This window comes from Diabrotica virgifera, chromosome 1, assembly GCF_917563875.1.
Source record: "Diabrotica virgifera virgifera chromosome 1, PGI_DIABVI_V3a".
Taxonomy (NCBI): Eukaryota; Metazoa; Arthropoda; class Insecta; order Coleoptera; family Chrysomelidae; genus Diabrotica; species Diabrotica virgifera.
This window is the reverse complement of record NC_065443.1, coordinates 124,726,116-124,745,312: the sequence shown is the minus strand read 5'-3', so window position 1 is coordinate 124,745,312 and position 19,197 is coordinate 124,726,116. Positions and strand designations below refer to the sequence as shown.

At 33.7% G+C, this 19,197-nt stretch overlaps 2 protein-coding genes across 2 annotated transcripts in view; both read right to left on the bottom strand.

Annotated features, from left to right (window-relative positions):
* LOC114338791 (transcription factor E2F2-like) overlaps nucleotides 1–10,468 on the bottom strand; it is a 275,509-nt gene extending 265,041 nt beyond the window's left edge. The window contains exon 1 of the mRNA XM_028289414.2: nucleotides 10,388–10,468. The gene's annotated coding sequence lies outside the window, so the exon portion shown is untranslated. The remainder of the gene's footprint in view (nucleotides 1–10,387) is intronic.
* A 5,631-nt stretch (nucleotides 10,469–16,099) lies between these two features.
* LOC114338823 (juvenile hormone epoxide hydrolase 1) overlaps nucleotides 16,100–19,197 on the bottom strand; it is a 30,297-nt gene continuing 27,199 nt past the window's right edge. The window contains exon 5 of the mRNA XM_028289439.2: nucleotides 16,100–16,381. Within this exon, the coding sequence (XP_028145240.2) occupies nucleotides 16,159–16,381 (223 nt within the window). The 3' untranslated portion in view covers nucleotides 16,100–16,158. The remainder of the gene's footprint in view (nucleotides 16,382–19,197) is intronic.

The window sequence follows — 19,197 nt, the reverse complement described above, 5'->3', positions numbered from 1 at the left end:
AGATTAAAAAACGGTAAATTTTCGCTTTTTTCGTCTATAACCAAAAAGTTAAGCATTTTAAACAAATTTGAGAGTAAGAAACTCATAAATCGTCTAAAAAATTTCAATATGGCGTTCGCTAAATATGACTTTCCGTATTTGTTGCTTAGAAAATTGCAAAATAAATAATAAATTTTGAGTTTTTATAAATATTCATAACTTATGTAAAAATTAACTTAAAACCTTCTTATTACACGAATTGCTGAGACTTCTGGTGCTTAAATTATATTTTAAATTTCAAAGCAATTGGTCAATTAGTTTAAAAGTTATTTAATTTGTTTATCCCAAATTTATTTTTTTGCAACACTATAAGTCAGAAAATTATGAGGTTACAGTAAGACTTCTGACAGTTTATGGAAGAACATTTATACGATTGACTTAATTAAAAAAAAAAAATGACAAAAAGTAATTTTAAACAGTGTAAAATTATTTTGCAAAAACACGTCGATTTTTTGCTTACTTATAAACAATTAGAACTTTTTAACCGTTACCCGTAGAAAAATTATTTTTTCATATTTGGAAAGACTGAATTTTTATACACATTTTGAAAGAAAAACAATTGTTCTAGGACAGTTAGGGACGAAGTTAGCCCCCCTTTTTTTAATTCACATGTTTTTGCAAAATAATTTTGCAGTATTTAGAATTATTTTTTGTCATTTTTTTTTAATAAAATTAATAGTATAAATCTTCTTTCATAAACTATTCAAAGTATTAGTGTAACTTCATCATTTTCTGACTTATAGCGTTGCAAAAAATTAATTTTAGATAAACAAATGAAATACCTTTTAACTATTTGACCAATTGCTTTGAAATTTAGGGTATGATTTAAGCACCAGAAGTCTCAGCATTCCGTATAACAAGAACGTTAGTTTTTACATAAGTTATAAATATTTATAAAAACTCAAAGTTTATGATTTATTTTGCAATTTTCTAAGCAACCAATAAGGATAGACATATTCAGCGAACGCCATATTGAAGTTTTTTATACGATTTATGAGTTTATCACTCTCAAATTTGTTTAAAATACTTAACTTTTTGGTTATAGACGAAAAAAGCGAAAATTGACCGTTTTTTGATCTTCATTTGTTTATAACTATGTATATCATCAAAATCGGCTGCAGGAAACAGGGACGTATCTTGCTATTCCTGCGCCCTTGGCGAAATTCAATGCTTCCGCCCCCCCCCCCCCCACAAAAAAGAGACTCCCATTAATTGCAACCACAATTCACATTCACTATGCAGTGGGACTGTAATGTAACAATTTTTAAATAGTTGTAGGCAAATTACTACAACTACTACTTTAAAATGTATTAGGCCTGGGTTCAAAAAACAATAACAATAAAGGAACATATTTTTGAAACATTATTTATTTTACTTACTTATAAAATTACTTTACTTACTACTACTTTACATGTAATATTGTGATTCACAATTTGTGAATATGTTACATTCATGACAAAATGTACTTACTTACATAAACTATCATAACTCTGCACTTATGTTACATTACTTTAAGCGAAAACATATTGATATAATATTGTCTTCTTCTAAAAGTGCCTATCTTCTAGAGATGTTGGCGACCACATTGACCCATCTTATTCTATTTACGGCAGCTCGAAATAGATCAGTTGACGTTAGACCAGTCCACTTCCTAAGATTGGCCAGCCAGGATATACGTCTACGTCCAGGGCCTCTCCTGCTCTCAATCTTGCCTTGTAGAATCAACTGCAGCAGTCGGTATTTTTCATTACGCATAATGTGGCCGAAGTAAGCCAATTTTCTGTTCTTTACGGTGTTAATTATTTCTTTGTCTTTTCCTAGCCTCTGGAGAATAGTTATATTAGTTGTGTGGTGTATATATGAGACCCTCAACATACGTCGGTAGCACCACATTTCAAACGCCTCTAACCGTTTTATGGCATCTTCTGTCAGGCTCCAGCTTTCAACTCCGTATAGGAGGACACTAAAGACGTAACATCTAAGAATTCTTATGCGTATATTGATACTTAAAGACAAGTTGCAGAGAATTTTCTTAAGAGTGTTAAAAGAGCTTCTGGCTTTTTCAATACGAGTTTTTATTTCGTAGCTATGATCCCAAGTATCCTTAATGTTGCAGCCCAGGTAGCATATTTTCTGTACTCTCTCTAGAGGTGTATTGTTTACTGTAATTTGGGCGGTTATGTTGGTGTTTTTACTAATGATCATTATTTTTGTCTTCTTACAGTTTAGTTTTAGGCCGTATTTGTTACATGCTTCTACAACATTATCCATGATCCTTTGGAGCCCCTGCGCACTATCCGCCAGCAATACTGTATCGTCTGCATATCTAATATTATTTATAAGTTGTCCATTTACTGCAATACCATCTTCTGATTCGTCCAAGGCCTCTCTAAAGATGTTTTCAGAGTATATGTTAAATAATTAAAATAGCTATGATGATTGCCAACCTCCGTAGCGGAGATGGCACCTGAAGAAGAAGAAGTTAAATAATGTTGGTGACAGTATGCAACCCTGTCTGACTCCTTTTTCAACCGTGAAGATTTCGGACAGTTCATTTTCGAATCGAACTGTTGCTTTTTGTTGGAGATATAAGTTTGAAACGAGTCTTATATCCTTACCATAGAGTCCTGATGTTTTTAGGATATCGATTAGTTTTCCATGTGGGACTTTATCAAATGCCTTCTCGAAATCTATGAAACATGCATACACATCGCAATTGACATCCCTGGCTCTCTGTATTAGAACTTGCAAGCTGAAAAGTGCTTCCCTCGTTCCGAGTCCTGATCTGAATCCAAATTGAACTTCACTCAGCTGTTCTTCTAATTTGGTGTATATGCGCGAGTGAATGATAGTAAGAAGTACTTTAAGTACATGGCTCATCAAACTAATTAATCTATGTTCTTCACATTTTCTAGCGTTGGCTTTTTTGGGAAGTGGAATGAATATTGATAGTAGCCAGTCTTTTGGTAAGTAACCAGTCTCGTATATGTTGTTGAATAACTTCGTAAGAGCTGTAATTTGTTGTGCCTCTAATAGCTTTAAAATTTCACCATGCACCTCATCAGGTCCTGGTGATTTCCCATCTTTAATCCGCTTAATGGCCATAGTTACTTCTTCGTTTGTTATTTCTGGGCCATAGGGATTGTCTATTTCATACGGACTTCGTGCAGCATCTTCGAATAATTCTTGCATATATTCTTTCCATCTTCTTAATTTATCTTCAATTGTAGTCAAAATTTGACCTTCGACGTCTACGACTATGCCTATATTGCGTTGTTTTCTGATGTTCTGTACTTCTTTAATCTTTTTGTGCATATGGAAATCGTCATGTTTGCGTTGTAGTGTTTCAATTTCTGTACATTTCTCCATCAGCCATGCTTCTTTTGCCCCTTTTATTTCTCTTAGTATACTCTTATGCAACTTTTTGTATTCATTGTCATTTCTACCTTTTAATTTCCTTCGCTCTTCCATCATCTGCAATATTTTATCTGTCATCCATTCTTGCTTCTTTTCTCTTTTTGATTTAAGATATTCATGCGAAAGTGTGTTGATAGATGTCTTCATTTCGTTCCATTGTTCTTCTACGCCACTAGGAGCGTCTTCAACTATTTTCGCAAAATTCTTATTAATCTCTGTTTTTACTTTTTCCTGGATGCTATTTTCTTTCAGTAGTTTTATATCTATCTTGGGTCTTACTTTCTTTTGAATTTCTTTTGAATTACTATATTTTGAGTCGTATGTTGATATTTGCAACTAACAGACTATGATCTGAGAAGACATCGGCGCCTGGATATGTTTTTGTTGAGGTGACAGAATTTCTAAACCTTTTGCTTATGTTAATAAAATCAATTTGGTTTCTTATGATTTTCCCTGGGGTATCACCGGGTGCTTTCCATGTATAAAGCCTTCTTGAATGTAATTTAAAGAATGTGTTCATTACAACCATATCCGTCTCTTGGCAGAATTGTATCAGTCTTTCTCCTCTTTCGTTTCTTGTGCCAAGACCATATGACCCCACAACATTCTCGACTGTACCTTGTCCTATTTTGGCGTTGAAATCGCCCATGATGATAGTTATCTCATGTTTTTTTGTCAGCTTTAGAGAGTTTTCTAGAGTCTGGTAGAAATTTTCTATTTCCTCTTCGGTTGATTCGGATGTCGGTGCGTAGACCTGAATGATATTTATATTAGAGGGACTTGAATTAATCTTCAATAGCATAACTCTATCTGATATGGGCGTAAATCCTATTACTGCTTTGGCTATTTCCCTTTTTACTATCATCGCTACGCCATTTCTGTTTCTTGTTGTGTCATCTCCCGAATAATAGATATGGTGTTCACCTATAATTTGTATGCCAGAATTTGGCCATCGAACTTCACTGCATCCTAAAATATCTATGTTTAGGCGAGTCATTTCTTGAATAATATTTGCTGCCTTGCCTGCTTGATACATGCTTCGAATGTTCCACGTACCGATCTTTTTCACTTTTGGGACATTATTGGCTGACCGGGGGATTCTTAGCACCCTCTCCCCATTTAAGGGTTGCCCGGGACTGAGGGCCGTTTGTTTTGGGTTTTCGGGAATATTGTATAATAATAAATAATAGCCTACAACAGTTCATGAAGTTTCGATTTAAAATTTTTAAATTTTTAGACAATTTAATTTTCTTGAATTAAGCTGGTATATTTTATTATTGTTAAAATTTCACTTTGCGTGCTTTAATAGATGCGAATTCATTTATGACATCGTCAAAGTTAAGTTTTGAAGCTGTTTCGTATTCAATTGATAAGATTTCCAGATTGCTCATGCGTGTTTGGCCAATTCTCGACTGTAAATAGTTCTTAATAAGTTTAAGCTTACTAAATGTCCTTTCACACGATGCAATGCTAACGGGCATTGTAAGGTAAATTCTGTAAGCAATTTCAATATTTGGTTAAGCATCTCTTAGCTGGTACTTATGAATTTTCTGCGAAATTTCTAAGTGGGATGCCGAGCCCAACTGTTCACACAGCCTGTTCATATGGAATTTGAAACTTCCAATTTCTCTTACTATTTCAACTGCGTCCACGTCTCTGCTGTATTTGAGGCCAGAATCTTTTGCACAGTTTTCCAAAACAGAGTCTGCTTTTCGCAGTGATGACCCTGATAAGAATCCAAAATCATTTGAAACTTTTGTGTAGGCCTCTGATCTTTTACTCATTTCGGTTATTAATTTGTCATAAACCAAAAAACATTCTCGTTGGAATTCTTGTCTTTGAGGTATGAGGCAGCTCTCATCCATGGCCATTCCTGATGATAAGGCTTTAACTCTATTAGTTCGTATATTTGGAAATGAACTCTCAATGCCAATTTCATCACATGTTGATACAGATTTGGAAATTATATCATCCACACCATCATCACGCAGTTTCTTAATCTTCTTGGGCCATTCAACAGTTTTGATGCAATGTCAAGAGACGTGTCTTTAGGCTTGTAATGACTTGTTTGTACAATTAATTGATATTAATATTTCAGACCACAAATAGAACAATCAGATAAACTTAAAATCAATGTTTTTGATTATGCTTGAAGCCCCAAAAAGAGTTTCATTATTCCATTCATGATTGTTGGTCATCTCCTTTAGAGCAGTGTATAATCCATTAATGTTTTTCTCAATAGAAGTGATGGCCTGTCTTTTTGAAGACCATCGTGTGTCACTGTGTCCCTTCAGAGTGCTACCCAAATACTTGTTAAAACATTCCCATCGTATCGTTGAACCACTGGCAAAACAGAATATACCCTGTACAATATAAAAAAAAGTGATCATCATTGGGGATACTTCTGCTGCATGAACACCAACCAAATTCAAGCTGTGCGTGGCACATGGCACAAATCTAGCTAAGTCATTGATGTTGCCAATGTGAGCTTGTACGCCGTTGTAAATTCCTGCCATGTTCGATTGGTTATCGAAGCCTTGGCCACGACAATCATTTACGTCCGATCCATCTTCTTTCAATTTTGTTAGAATTTCATTTGAGATTCCTTCACCAGTTTTCTTGCGGCTAACAATAAAATCAACAAAACTCTCCACGATTTGAGCCAGACCACTAGAGAAATCAATGTATCTTATGACTTGACTCATTTGTTCGGAATGCAAAACGTCTGGGGTAAAGTCAAAGATGATAGAAAAATACTTTGCTGATTTAATTTTCAACAAGATATATGAGCGAACTTTACTCCCAAGAAGCTCAATAATTATTTCATTTTGGATACCAGGTGAGAAATAACTTGTAGCATTCTTTGTTGATCTTACGTATTCAATGTGTTGTTTCAGTTGGGGTGGTAATGACTTATAAGATCCAAAGTGCTCAAAAACACACCACAGTTTTGATCGGATATTGAATATGATGACCCCCTAAGAGGTAAATTTTTCTTTACACAGTGCGAAAATCACATCTACAACTTTTAATATATTTCGCCATTTTTCCACCTCCATCCAATTAACAAAACTTAAAATCCTTTATATATTACAATTATTTTTATAATGTTACTGACATCGTACCGGCATTTATGTATTCTCTTATCTTTTTAATTTTGCTAGAATACGGCATCATATTTTTTCATCGAAAGTATGAAAAATCTTAGTTTATAAAATTAAAATCTTCCGCTAATTGTGCGCCCCCTCACCCTTGCGCCCTTGGCGGGCGCCTCTCTCGCCAACCCCTAAATACGTCCCTGGCAGGAAACATATAGGTTATTAATATAGATGTCCATACTACTCAAAAAAAATTGGTTTCGGCCTGGAGGGGGTTGTGTCACCAACAGGATATTTTTTTCCTTATTTCCTGAATTATGAATCTACTATATTTAATGGCAAGTAACCATAGATTTTTATGTAGTAAAATAGTATATCAATTCCACAAGAAAAAAGTTGTTTTAACCATAATACTATTGAATTCTCTGGTTGCAAATGGGAAAAACAGAGTGCATCTTGCATATCGACAATAGAGCCAAAGAACTGCATATAAAATAGGCATGTTTTTCCTCTGGAAGCCGTCTGTTTAGAGTCTACCTATATCACTACAACTACAATAAGAAGAGGCTTATAATCAATTACGTCGATTCTTCTTCTTTTGGTTAATAAATTTAACATTTCCTCTGGAAGCCGTCTATTTATAGTCTACATATATCACTACAACTACAATAAGAAGAGGCTTATAACCAATTTCGTCGATTCTTCTTTTGGTTAATAAATTTAACATTTTCGAGTAAATATGATATTATCACTGACAAGAAATTTTACAGTTCTAAACCAGTTTTCAACAGGCAGCGACCACAGAATAGTAAAAGTCTCGATAGAAATAGACCTTGGGAATGAGAAATACCACATGATAAAAAGAAAGTCTAAACCTACTTGGACAGAGCCTGAGAATGTATATGAATTTGAAGAACACATTAACAGCATGCTCGAAAGAGTCGAAAGCAATAAGAAGACCCAAATGTCAACACCCTGAATGCCATTATAATAGAAGCTATAGAGGATAGCCAGAAGATACACTGCCAAAAGAAACCACATGACATAATAGAAGGGAAGAGAAAAATGCTATGTTCTTGTTATTATAAGCAAAGAATGCCATGAACTTAGGGAGATAAGTAAAAGAATACAAGCGTCTATTAGGACGGACAGCCGAAAGCAAAAAAGTCCACGAATCCAACATATTATTGAAGATAATCAAAGTTCCAAGGAGAAAATTAGAAAATGGCAAAAAAGAAACAACGAAATTAAAGAATACAGATGGAAATATCCTCACCAACAGAGATGAATTACTAGGAGTAGTAGAAGATTTCTATACAGAAGTCAACAAAACCACGATGAGCAGGTACCTACCAGAAAAGTTAAAAAACTTGCTCAACCAAGTATCGGAATTAATACCTGCTACATTAAAAGACGAAATGAGGAATGCACTGAACAAAATAAACGAAAAGAAATAAAGCTCCGGGAGAAGATAATATCGCAAAGATTGGTAGAGACAGACTTTAAGAATACAAAGGAATTGGCACAGTGCTCTTACCATTTTATTACACAAAAAGACCGATCCAACGGACCTCGAGAAATATCGACTCATAAACCTGTTAAACCACCTCTACAAGTTATACACAATAATAATAACAAAAGAGATTGAAAATCAAATATGTATAGGTACCAACCTAGGAAACAACTGGACACCAAAATAAAACTCTTATCACATTTATATTATACTTATCACAAACTTGGGGAAAAACAAAACACAACACTGGAAAGATTCAATCCTTCATTAATATATATTAAGATTTTGGCCCAATTGGATCACAAACTCAAACTTACGGAAAGAAACGAAACAAGAACCAATACTTACATAAAGAAATAAGAAAGAGAATATGGAAATGGTTGGGTCATACCCTTCGGAAACCGGACACAGAGATAACAAAACAAGCATTATTTTTATTAAAAAAGCTATAGTAAACATTTTTGTAGGTTATAAAAAAAAGAGACACTTGCCTTCATAAATCTTCTAGTTATAATACAAAAAGAGATATGGTAGGTGAAAATAGTTTGTTTTTTGGTACATTTTCAAATTGGTGTATTCAACTTGAAATAACAGAGAAACGGTCGATTTTAGGTGTATAATGCTACTAATACCTTTTGTAGTGCTTGCAAAGACCTTTAAAATGAGCTACATTAAAGGTCCATTACATTAAAACTAAGCGAGATATGCTGCAAATAAAATTAATAACTAATGTATTTTAAGAAAACAAAAATAAGAAGTAATTTTAACCCCCAGCCACCAAAATGTAAATGCATCATTTTCCTTCCACAATATCTTTTATTATAGTGTTATTTCTATGTTCAAAAAGTTGGACGGGTTTAAAATGAATAGTTTTTGAAAAAAAAAGATCAAATTATAGAGAGCATTTTTAAATTTTCTTAAAAATCTTCCTTTTTCTCCATGTAACTTGAAAATGATAAGAGATACAGTAATGAAAAAGAAAATTTGTATCTGAAAAAGTACTACACTTTTGTGTGGTATCTTTTTTCGTATCTCTTATCGTTTTCGAGTTACATGGAGGAAAAGGAAGATTTTTAGAAAATTTAAAAAGGCGCTCTATAATTTGATCTTATTTTTTTCAAAAACCATTCATTTTAATCCATTTCAACTATTTGAACATAGAAATAACACTATAATAAAAAGTATTATAGAAGGAAAACGATGTATTTAAATTCTGATGGATAGTTCTGATTTCTTCTTAAAATACATTAGTCATCAACTTTTTTTGCAGAATATCTCGCTTAGTTTGAATGTAATCGTCATTTAGTATTACTCATTTTAAAGGTCTTCTTCAAGCACTACAAAAGTGATTAGTTTATTAGTATCATTATAAACCCAAAATTGACAGTTTCTCTGTTATTTCAAGTTGAATACACCGATTTGAGCATGCAGCCAAAAAAAACAAACTCTTCTTACCTACCATATCCCTCTTTGTATTTTAACTAGAAGATTTATGAAGGAACGAATCTCTTTGTTTTTTTATAACCTACAGAAATATTTTCTATAGTTTTTTTGTTAAATGCATAGTTTTTAAGGTAATCGCAAAAATCCGTCCGAAAGGGTGTCATTTTTCAATGAAAATGGGCAATTTTCAACCACGAATAACTCAAAAAATATTGAGTTTTCAAAAAATAATTATAGAACAGTTTTTGCTTAAAATTAGGTTTTCTAGCCTCTTCCGTGGCTATTTTAACCAAAACATTTTTCACCCCCGAGAAGGGGTGGGAACCACCCCCAAAATAAAAGCGCACATCGGCATAGGGTAGACTTTGTTCTTGAGCTATTCCCTACTTACTGTGAAAATATCAAGTAAATCGATGTAGTAGGATGGAATTCGGAGCCAAATACCCTCATTGACTACCCTAAAAGTTTTAATAAAAAATGTACCATCATACCATATTGTACCATTACCATACATTTTAAGTTTGTTTAAACTATGATATACTTACAGCAGCTAACTATTGGGATTTCCCCTTTTTTATAGATACTTATACTAAACTTCTACAAAAACTATTTCGTAATTTGGTCAAAAGTACGAAACCAAAAATTTAACAGAAATGTTCATCAATTATTCCCCTTTTATTAAAAATAAAAAAAATATTTCTCACAGTTGTTATTATTAGGTAACACTTTTTTCAGTGTATGCAAAATACCCAACTATGTATGAGTTTGTATATGTCCTAAAATAGAATTAATTTATGATATGTGTGTGTGTAAAAGCTCATCCTAACATTAAAAAAATTACCTGTATCTAAATGGGAAGAGTATATGGGGTACTTACATTAAAATCTACAAAATTTGCCGAGCAGTCACCAACTTGTTGAGACCATGCTCTGTAAGATTAATATTTTGGTAGGAGTGACGCCATCTATTGGTGTCTGCATGTTCTACCTGTCAAAAAAATAATTTTCTAGCTTACCCGACACAGGATCATCTATGGATGTAAAGTTGAAACAAAGTGGTAAGGTAAAGGGAATTTCTGAAAACGAGAATTTTATGGAGTTTTCTATATTTTAAGAGGTATGCCCGGTATGCCATTCTTTAAAAAATAATTATTTTTTAAACAATGGTTATGCATTAAGAATGGTGGTCGGTGAAATGTAGGTATAATATTATGAATAATAATGTTGTACATTATAAAGTTAAAACCTATTGCATTAAATTTTTGATTGACTTTTAAAATTTTTTATTTTTCATAAATAGTATGGCCCAAGAAGATATAGTTAATTTCAAACCCTGATTAGACATATTTGTCGCATCTTTTTGCCCGTTGTTTGTTTGGAAAGCTAAAAGACAGACTCAAGGCATTCCTCAGATATTTCATAAATGCCATTAGAAAGCTTAACTAGAGCTCTGATCTGGTTCTCTGTATCATTTTTAAGAGTTCAGCTGGGATTGTTGCCTGGCCCAGTTGCTTTATTAGATATATAGATTTAAAGAGGTGGGCCTTTTTGCCCATTCCACTGCGACCTTTTCAGATCTATTGTGGTCCTCTAGTCCTAGAGGTTACATTCTCTAGCCTGACCCTTTTTAAATGGTCTAATAAGTAGCTTTGAGACTGAACCTTCCATGTAGGTAACTATTTGCCGGCGGATTTTCTTCTCGTAATGCAAAGAACCGCATTTGCCAGACTGTCACACTGATATAAAATGTTCTTTCCTCTTTTAGGTGACAGAATCTGCACAGGTCATCATCTTACAATCCCATCAGCTTCAAGTGCTTATTCAGCTTACAGTGTCCTGTTAGCAGACCTACCTATGGCTTTGACTGTTCTCCTGTCTTTGCTTAGTAGGTCTGCCATACATTTTGACAAATGTTCTGTGATGAAATGTTTCACCTGTCTTTGCCCTAACGAATTCCTCCACCATTCCAAAGATTTGTGAGCTACCCACTTTCTTTCTTTTACATTTCATCTTCTTTTTAATTGCCCTTATGACCCTCGTGCCCCGTTACCCAGTTGCTACGGTCTCCTAGTTGATTTAGGGCACCCACACAATCCCTTAATAGCTTAGAATTGACATCTACAGAAGCGCCTTAAGCGGCATTAAGCGCTGCCTGACTATCTTTGAACACGGCAATTCAACGCCTGCCTCTTTCCTGCTGCCTTTCTATTTCTTTCACGCAGAGATGGATTTCCATTATTTTCGCCTGGAAAACTGTGACATCCATAGATAGACTTGCCGAGAAGTGTATCCCTTGATTGGTCCCTACTATGCCGAGTCCCACACTTTACTATGTTTTTGAACCATCAGTGTACCAGGTAGCACCAGCTTGTATGGGTATAGGTACATTTCTTTCAGTCTTCCGTGCCTGGTATATTAATTTTGAATTTATTGTCAAAGCTCCTTTCTTGATTTTGGCTGATTTTATTGCATGAAGAACTTCAGGTCTAAAAATTTCAGTTCAATTTTGATTTAAATTGCTCTATATGTTTGTCCTGTCATCTTGGAACAATTTAGTTATACAGTTGCTCCATGTTTATATATAGTTTCAAGTATTAGTGTTTTTCTTATTATACAGGCCAGCCACTTCATGTCATGTTCCTTTTCTAATTCTTCCATTTCTGAACAACAATCCATTGTTCATTTTTCTTTAGCCGCTCGTATTTTTGTTTTATTTCTCTTTGTTTCTTCTCTAAATGTCTGTCTTGTAAATGTGTTGTCTTTTTTTCCATAAGGTGTAGTATTCCTTTTGTCATCCAATGGTGGTTCTTGAATCTATTAGTTACACTATGTTCTTCTAGTATCTTGGTTATAATATGTTCATGAAATAATATCCATGTATTCTCAACATTTTCGGTTATTCTCATTTCTTTGTTGATAGCTGGAATAGTAAAATTCTTTTGTTGATGTTTTTCTCTATTGTTTTATTATTATATATTGTTTTAGCCTGACTCTTGGATTGGCGACTAAAGGGTTGTGATTAGCTCCAATATCTGCTGCAGGGTATCGTAACTCTGCTGATGGCGTAACTAAATCTTTTGTTAATAAGAATGTAATCCGATACAAGTTCTTTTTCTTCTTCAGTCTGTTTGCATCCACTTCTGGACAAAGGCCTCCGCATGAGTTCTCCATTCTCCTCTGTTTTGTGCTATTTGGTGCCAGTTTCTCCCCATTTTTGTTTTGATATCGTCTATGTACAATGTTTCTCGTCCACCTTTAGATGTATTGTCGTACCACGTGTCCCACCTAGTTCCATTACATCTTCCACCTTCGTCGTGCTTCGCACGTCTTCATTTCGTATATGTTTTTTCAGAGACAGTGGCGGCTCGTGGTAATTTAAAAAGGGTGTTCCATTGAGGAATGTAATTATAGAAACAGTGAATAAAAGCCGCGGGCAATTGCGACACAGCGGATTAGTGAAACTATTATACAGTCGGAAAAATGAAAGAATACCCATGTACGATCACATCAATCACTTATTTTGTATTTGCTGTCTTTTTTTATAGAAAAAGACAGCAAATACAAAAACAGTGATTGATGTGATAGTTCATGGGTATTCTTTCATTTTTCCGACTGTACTTTCCTGGTTCTCACCAAATTATACCTATATTCACTTATTGCATACGCGTTCGTTAAAAAATTATCAATAGTGAGTGCTTCGCCTGTTTAAATGTGGAATATTAATCATTTTTTATTATTTATGTATGGTAGGTATACATAAAATCTGTAGCTAATTTCGATTAAATAATGCATTCATTTCCACGCCACCATTGAGGTAAAATGCAAGGTGCGTTTTTTCCTATACCCAGAATCTAATAATTGGCGAACATTAATATTGCCAATATCTGAGAGTTGCAATTTATTTTTTAAATGAATTTGGGAAGATCCGTGTTTTTTAATTTTTGTTGATAAATGAGATAAATCTCGAACGCCCATTTTTGTCCACTCTGAAGAAATAGTTTCATTCTTTGAAAATACTAAACATGGAAAACAAAACAAAGAATGTAGTTTATCATATCCGCACAACCACGCAGTTTTTTTATATTGTTCAACTTTAAAGCTTTAAAGCTTTTTGTTTTTTATAGCACATTCTTATACCTATCTCCGGCCGAAGTTGACCATTCGTTTTTATAAGAAGTCGATTTTCAAAACTATTTACATTTTCTTTTATAAATTCCACTGCATAAGGCTCCATCATAAAACTATTAATATTGTATTTAAGATTTAACCGTATTTAACTAAATCCCTCAACAGAAAATTCCAAACTGTGAACCGAAACGCTGCACTGGTCTCTGTGTGCACTGCACAAATCCTCACTGTTTTAGATAGGCGAAATGTTTTTTCACCGATTTTAAGATTTCTCTTTCGAACACAGGGGTAAGTTAGTACTGGCTAGTTCAATTTGAATTCTGCACCAGAGCATAGTATCTGTACTTTTCCACGTGCATCCAGCGGCGTAGAGCAAGTAAATATGATTAATAAATAAAGTTAAATTTTAATGATTCTATGAGATTAAAAAAATATTTTAATAATATTATAATATTTAGGTATGAGATTTAAAAAATTGTATTTTAATGAACTTTTAAGGGGTGTTCACTGCACAAGTAAACCAATGGAGAAACCGCCCCTGCTCAGAGATACTCCTAACATAGCTCGTCCGATCGCCCTCTGTGTCGTTCTCAATTTATTGGATGATACCTCTGTATGTGTTATGGTCTCCATTCCATAGGTCATAACTGGTAGAATATAACTGTTGAATACCCTTTTCTTTAGATTTATTGGTTTCTTTTTGTTTTTTTAACACATCACTGAGTCTTGCTACTGCTGTCCAAGTCATTCGGATTCTTCTAGTTATCTCTGCCGTTGATTCTGTTTGCCTAGTTTGATCGTGTGACCTAGGTATATCTATAACACTCTTCGACACTTTCGATCTCATTTCCATCTAAGTCGATTGTGAATTTTTGATTTATCATCACTTTTGTTTTATTTAAATTAATTTTTAAATCGATTTTCTCAGATTGTTGTTTAAGTTCCTTTTGCATGTAGATTAGTTTTTCTGTATTGTTGCTTATGACTACTGTGTCATCAGATATAGAATACTAATAAATACATATACATTATCGTATATGTATTTTAGGAGTATTCTATAATATCTGATATCAATCCTTTCGTTATTCATTTCTTCTAGTACTGCTGTCGAGTTTTGTGAAATCGAATGCCTTATTGCAGGGGTCGGCAACCTTTTGAGTCGGAAGAGCCAAAAATTACAATTTACAAAATTTCAAAGTATTTAAAGAGCCACAATTTTTTTTTGTTAACAATAAATAGTATTCGCATAAATAAAGTTCTTTGATAAAAAAAATTAATCTATTTATTCATAATATGTATATAGTGTTTTTCACATATGTATATATTTTCTTACATTTAATTTATTCAAGTAAAAAATTTAAAAAAATATTCACTTACAACACTAACTTGTACTTCAATGACAAACAATTGAGCAAATAATCTCAATGGAAGTGTTGGCTTTGCATGGTTTTAAAAAGTTTGGATAAATCTGGCTCATAACTTGTTGTTTTAAGTTTCAAACACGACTCTAAATTTTCATTTGTTAGTTGGCTTTTTAGTTTACTTTTAATAATATTCATGCAAGAGCACGCTTTCTCGTAAGAAAGTCAACTTGTCAAATGTCAACTTCTTTACCTCACTGTAGCACTAGCAATCTGGAAGACTGTTCCATGCGTCGAATATAAGTCCCTTAATTCGCGGCATTTCTTTCAAAGCTGTCCACTTTTGTTGCGTTACGTACATACATTTCTGGACCTCCAACTCTTCCAACTTGCTTTTCAATTCTGTAAATTTTTCACTTCACAAAGCGTTACTTTTTTAATCGATCAATTGCATTTCTAAAGATCCAGTATCAATTATTCCAAATGGCTCAACGTGGATTTCGTTACTATTTGTGTTGAGAGCAGAGGATTTACTATGAATGCTAGAGTGGTTTTGTTGGTTTTGAATTGTTCAAATCTGCCAGCAAATTCATCTTCAATTTTTTTGTAACTGTGCTGAAGTAATTCGTGTCAACAGTTGCACTGGTTTTATCGCGATATTTTGGTATTAATTTATTTTGGTAAAATAAAGAATATTTGCGTGTGGAACAAAAGAGCTCCAGCTTCACATTCAAAGAGCCGCATGCGGCTCGCGAGCCGCAGGTTGCCGACCCCTGCCTTATTGTAATCCACAAATGCCAAATGAGGAGGTTCTTATTGTATTCCTTACACTTTTCGATAAGTGTCCTTATTGTCTGTAGGTGTTCTATGATATACCAGTTACGAGTACTAAAATGACGATACCAATTATAGGTACAAATTTCGTAATATAAAATTTCAATTATTTAAGTGTCTCTCTGTGAAAACATTCTACATGGCCGACCATTGCACTACAACGTTTTAGTCACTAGACTAAAATGATCGTCCAACAGAAAAGAATCTGTTGCTTAGTATACTTAATCATTTTCAGTTTTGTAATAATTTACAACAAAATAAACAGAAAAAAACAAAACTTTTTATTAAAATTTACTTATAATAAAACCATATAAATATACAAAAATTTACTTTTTATGTTTCTGCTTTTCGAAATCTTGAACTTTTTCAACAAAGTCGTAAGTATCTTTGGCAAGAACATTTGGAGCTTCAAAAGCTGCAAAATGGCCACCGTCTGTATGCGAGCTTGCTAACAATAAGTTGCGATACCTTTCCTTTAGGATTGATTCTGGTAGATATGTAATTTCGTGTTCAAATTGAGAGCATGCGCTGGGCACATCTACGGGAAGACTGAAAAATAAGAAGAATGTTAAAGTACATTCGCAAGAAATTTCAAGAAGTTCTTTAAACAATTTTTGTAAATCTTAGACATATTCTAGACAGCTATACTAAATTAACAATCAAATGCAGTAGAAATAAACAAACGAAGACACGTTAAATGCTACTAGGAGCATTCCCGAATCATAATTTACAATGTATACAGGTGTCTCCGAAAATAGTGCGTTCCTTTAAGGTGTGGATATAATACACAATTTAGAACAAAAAAGTCCTATAACATTTTTTTCCTAAAGTTAACCGTTTCGAAAAAAAAAAAAATTACATTGTTCTCCATAGGAATGAGTTTTTATTTTCATTAATTTACAACGAGCTGGCAACATGGCGTAGAAGAACCTGTGACTGGAAATTTAATCTAATGGAACCTCTTGTTTATTTACTATTTGAGGTGTGATTTAGGCATTTTTGCTATTAATATCTTTCTTTGTTTGATGTGAGGGGACGAGGACGGGGTGAAAAAATGTAAACATTTTGTTGATATTTACCTTTTTACTGTACTACCTACCAGATACAAATGACCTACAAACCTACTATTTTTAAATGTGTCAACCTTTAGCTTTTGTGTTCCACGGTGTTGCCAGACTTCAATTTGCATATCAAAATATATTTTCGTTTTTTGGTCAAACGGCTGAATTTAGAAAAAAATGTTATAAGACTTTTTTGCTCTACATTGTGCCTTCTATCTATACCTTTAAGGAACGCACTATTTTCGGGGACACCCTGTATACATACACTGTAAATCCCAAATCATGATTTCCAAAGTTTATACATTGTAAATTATGATTCGGGAGTGCTCCTAGTAGCATTTAACGAACGTGCCTTGGTTTGTTTATTTCTACTGCATCTTGATTGTAAATTTAGTATAGTAATATTCGATAAAATACATATTCTTTTTCTTGATGTGCCTATTCGTGACGAATGTTGGCGGTCATGCTACACATGTTGTGCTGGACCAGGTCCTAAGATTCTTTATCCAGGATGTTCTTTTTCTTCCTGGACCTCGCATTCCAAATAATTTTCTTTATAGGATGGCTTGTAAGTGTAAGAGGACATAATATCTGAATTAATATTGCATCATGTGTCCGCAATATTCTAACTCGGTTCTTCTTCATTCTTCTGAGGATCTCCTCATTTGTGACCTGGTCAGTACAAGGGATTTTAAGAATTCCTTGATAAAGCCATATCTAAATGCTTACAATTTTCTGCAGATATCTTCGTTTAAGGTCCACGATTCAACACTATTAAAAAGGAGAGAGAAGACGTAGCATGGCAGAATTCTTACTTTTATGCTAAGAGCGAGGTGGTGGCTCTTGAAGGAGGCCCCATCTGGTTAAAGGTGGATCTAACTTTTCTGATGCGCGCTCTCATCTCTTGTTTGTTGGTCCAATATTTATCTATTATGGTGTCGAGGTAGTTGTAGTGAGTCACTCTTTCTACAGAGGTTTGGTTGATGTAGTGTTGGCCTTCTGTTATCTCTTTCCTGCTAATGATCATAAGCTCTGTATTCTTTACTCTGTTTATATTGAGTCCATATTGTTGGCTGTAATGCGTGATTTTGTTCATATAGACTTTTAGGTCTTCTTGGTTGTCCGCAAATACTATGGTGTCATCTGAATACCTGATGTTATTTAGAATACCTTTTTCAGTTTCATGCTGAAAGCTTCGATAAATATTTTTTTTACGAGCGTGCAAAAATGTCTACTCTCGCGCACGCATTTTAGTTTAGAAAGTTTCACTTTTCCGCACGCATGTCACTTTTCCGCAGGCGTGTTACTTTTCCCCACGCGGTTTTTACTTTTCCGCACGCGTGTTAATTTAGATATGTTAATATGGCCTTAAAGTAATTATAATACATGCAATAAACTAATGTTTAGATATTATTTACTAATTTATTTAAAATATATCTTATTGTGTTCCTGTTTTAATGAAATTAACGCGACAATTCGATGAAATAAAATTATTTTGACATAATATTCGAAAGTCAAATCGGTAGACAATAGCAGTCGTTTTGAATAATCGTCATGGAAACCAAGATCGTCGTCATGCTAACTAATTATATTGAAAGTTTGGTTTTGACAATACCACTAGAGGTCAAATTATTTCCGGAAATTTTTTTGAGATCATGAATATTTTGAAAATTTCCCGAGTCGCAGACGAGGGAAATTTTCTAAAAATATTCATGATCAAAAAAAAATTTCCGGATATTAATTTGACTTCGCGTGGTATTCGGTAAGAAAATTCCACACCAAATTTGCATTTGAAAATCCAAAGCTGCATGAACAGATTAATAGCGCGCCATAGCTTTGTCAGCAATTATTTAGGCTTTCAAATTCGTAATTTCTACTCATTGTAGTTGCATGGGAATACCATTTCAAGATAGAAAATAGTATATTCTTCAATTTTACATAAGTTTTGAGTAACTACAAGTGATAGAAAATGAATCAAAACTAAATTATGTAAACAAATAAAAACCAGTCTGTCAAAAATGTTCTGTTATTGTAAACGTCAAAAAATTTCCACTATAATTCGCTGTTGGGTACCCCACGAGCAAAAAATTTCCGATAAAATACCTCTGTTGCCATGGTGATCTGTCAAAATAACGTATTTTGATTGGTTCAAAATTACAGGTGTGGAATTTTCATATTAATTAAATTAATTGATTAAGATTTGGTAATTTTTTTTAAAGACTCTTAGAAAAAATATTGTTCCTAACTCTTGCATAACGTCTCTTTTCCGCACTCGACTGCTTGCAAAAGAATGACTTTCTGCAC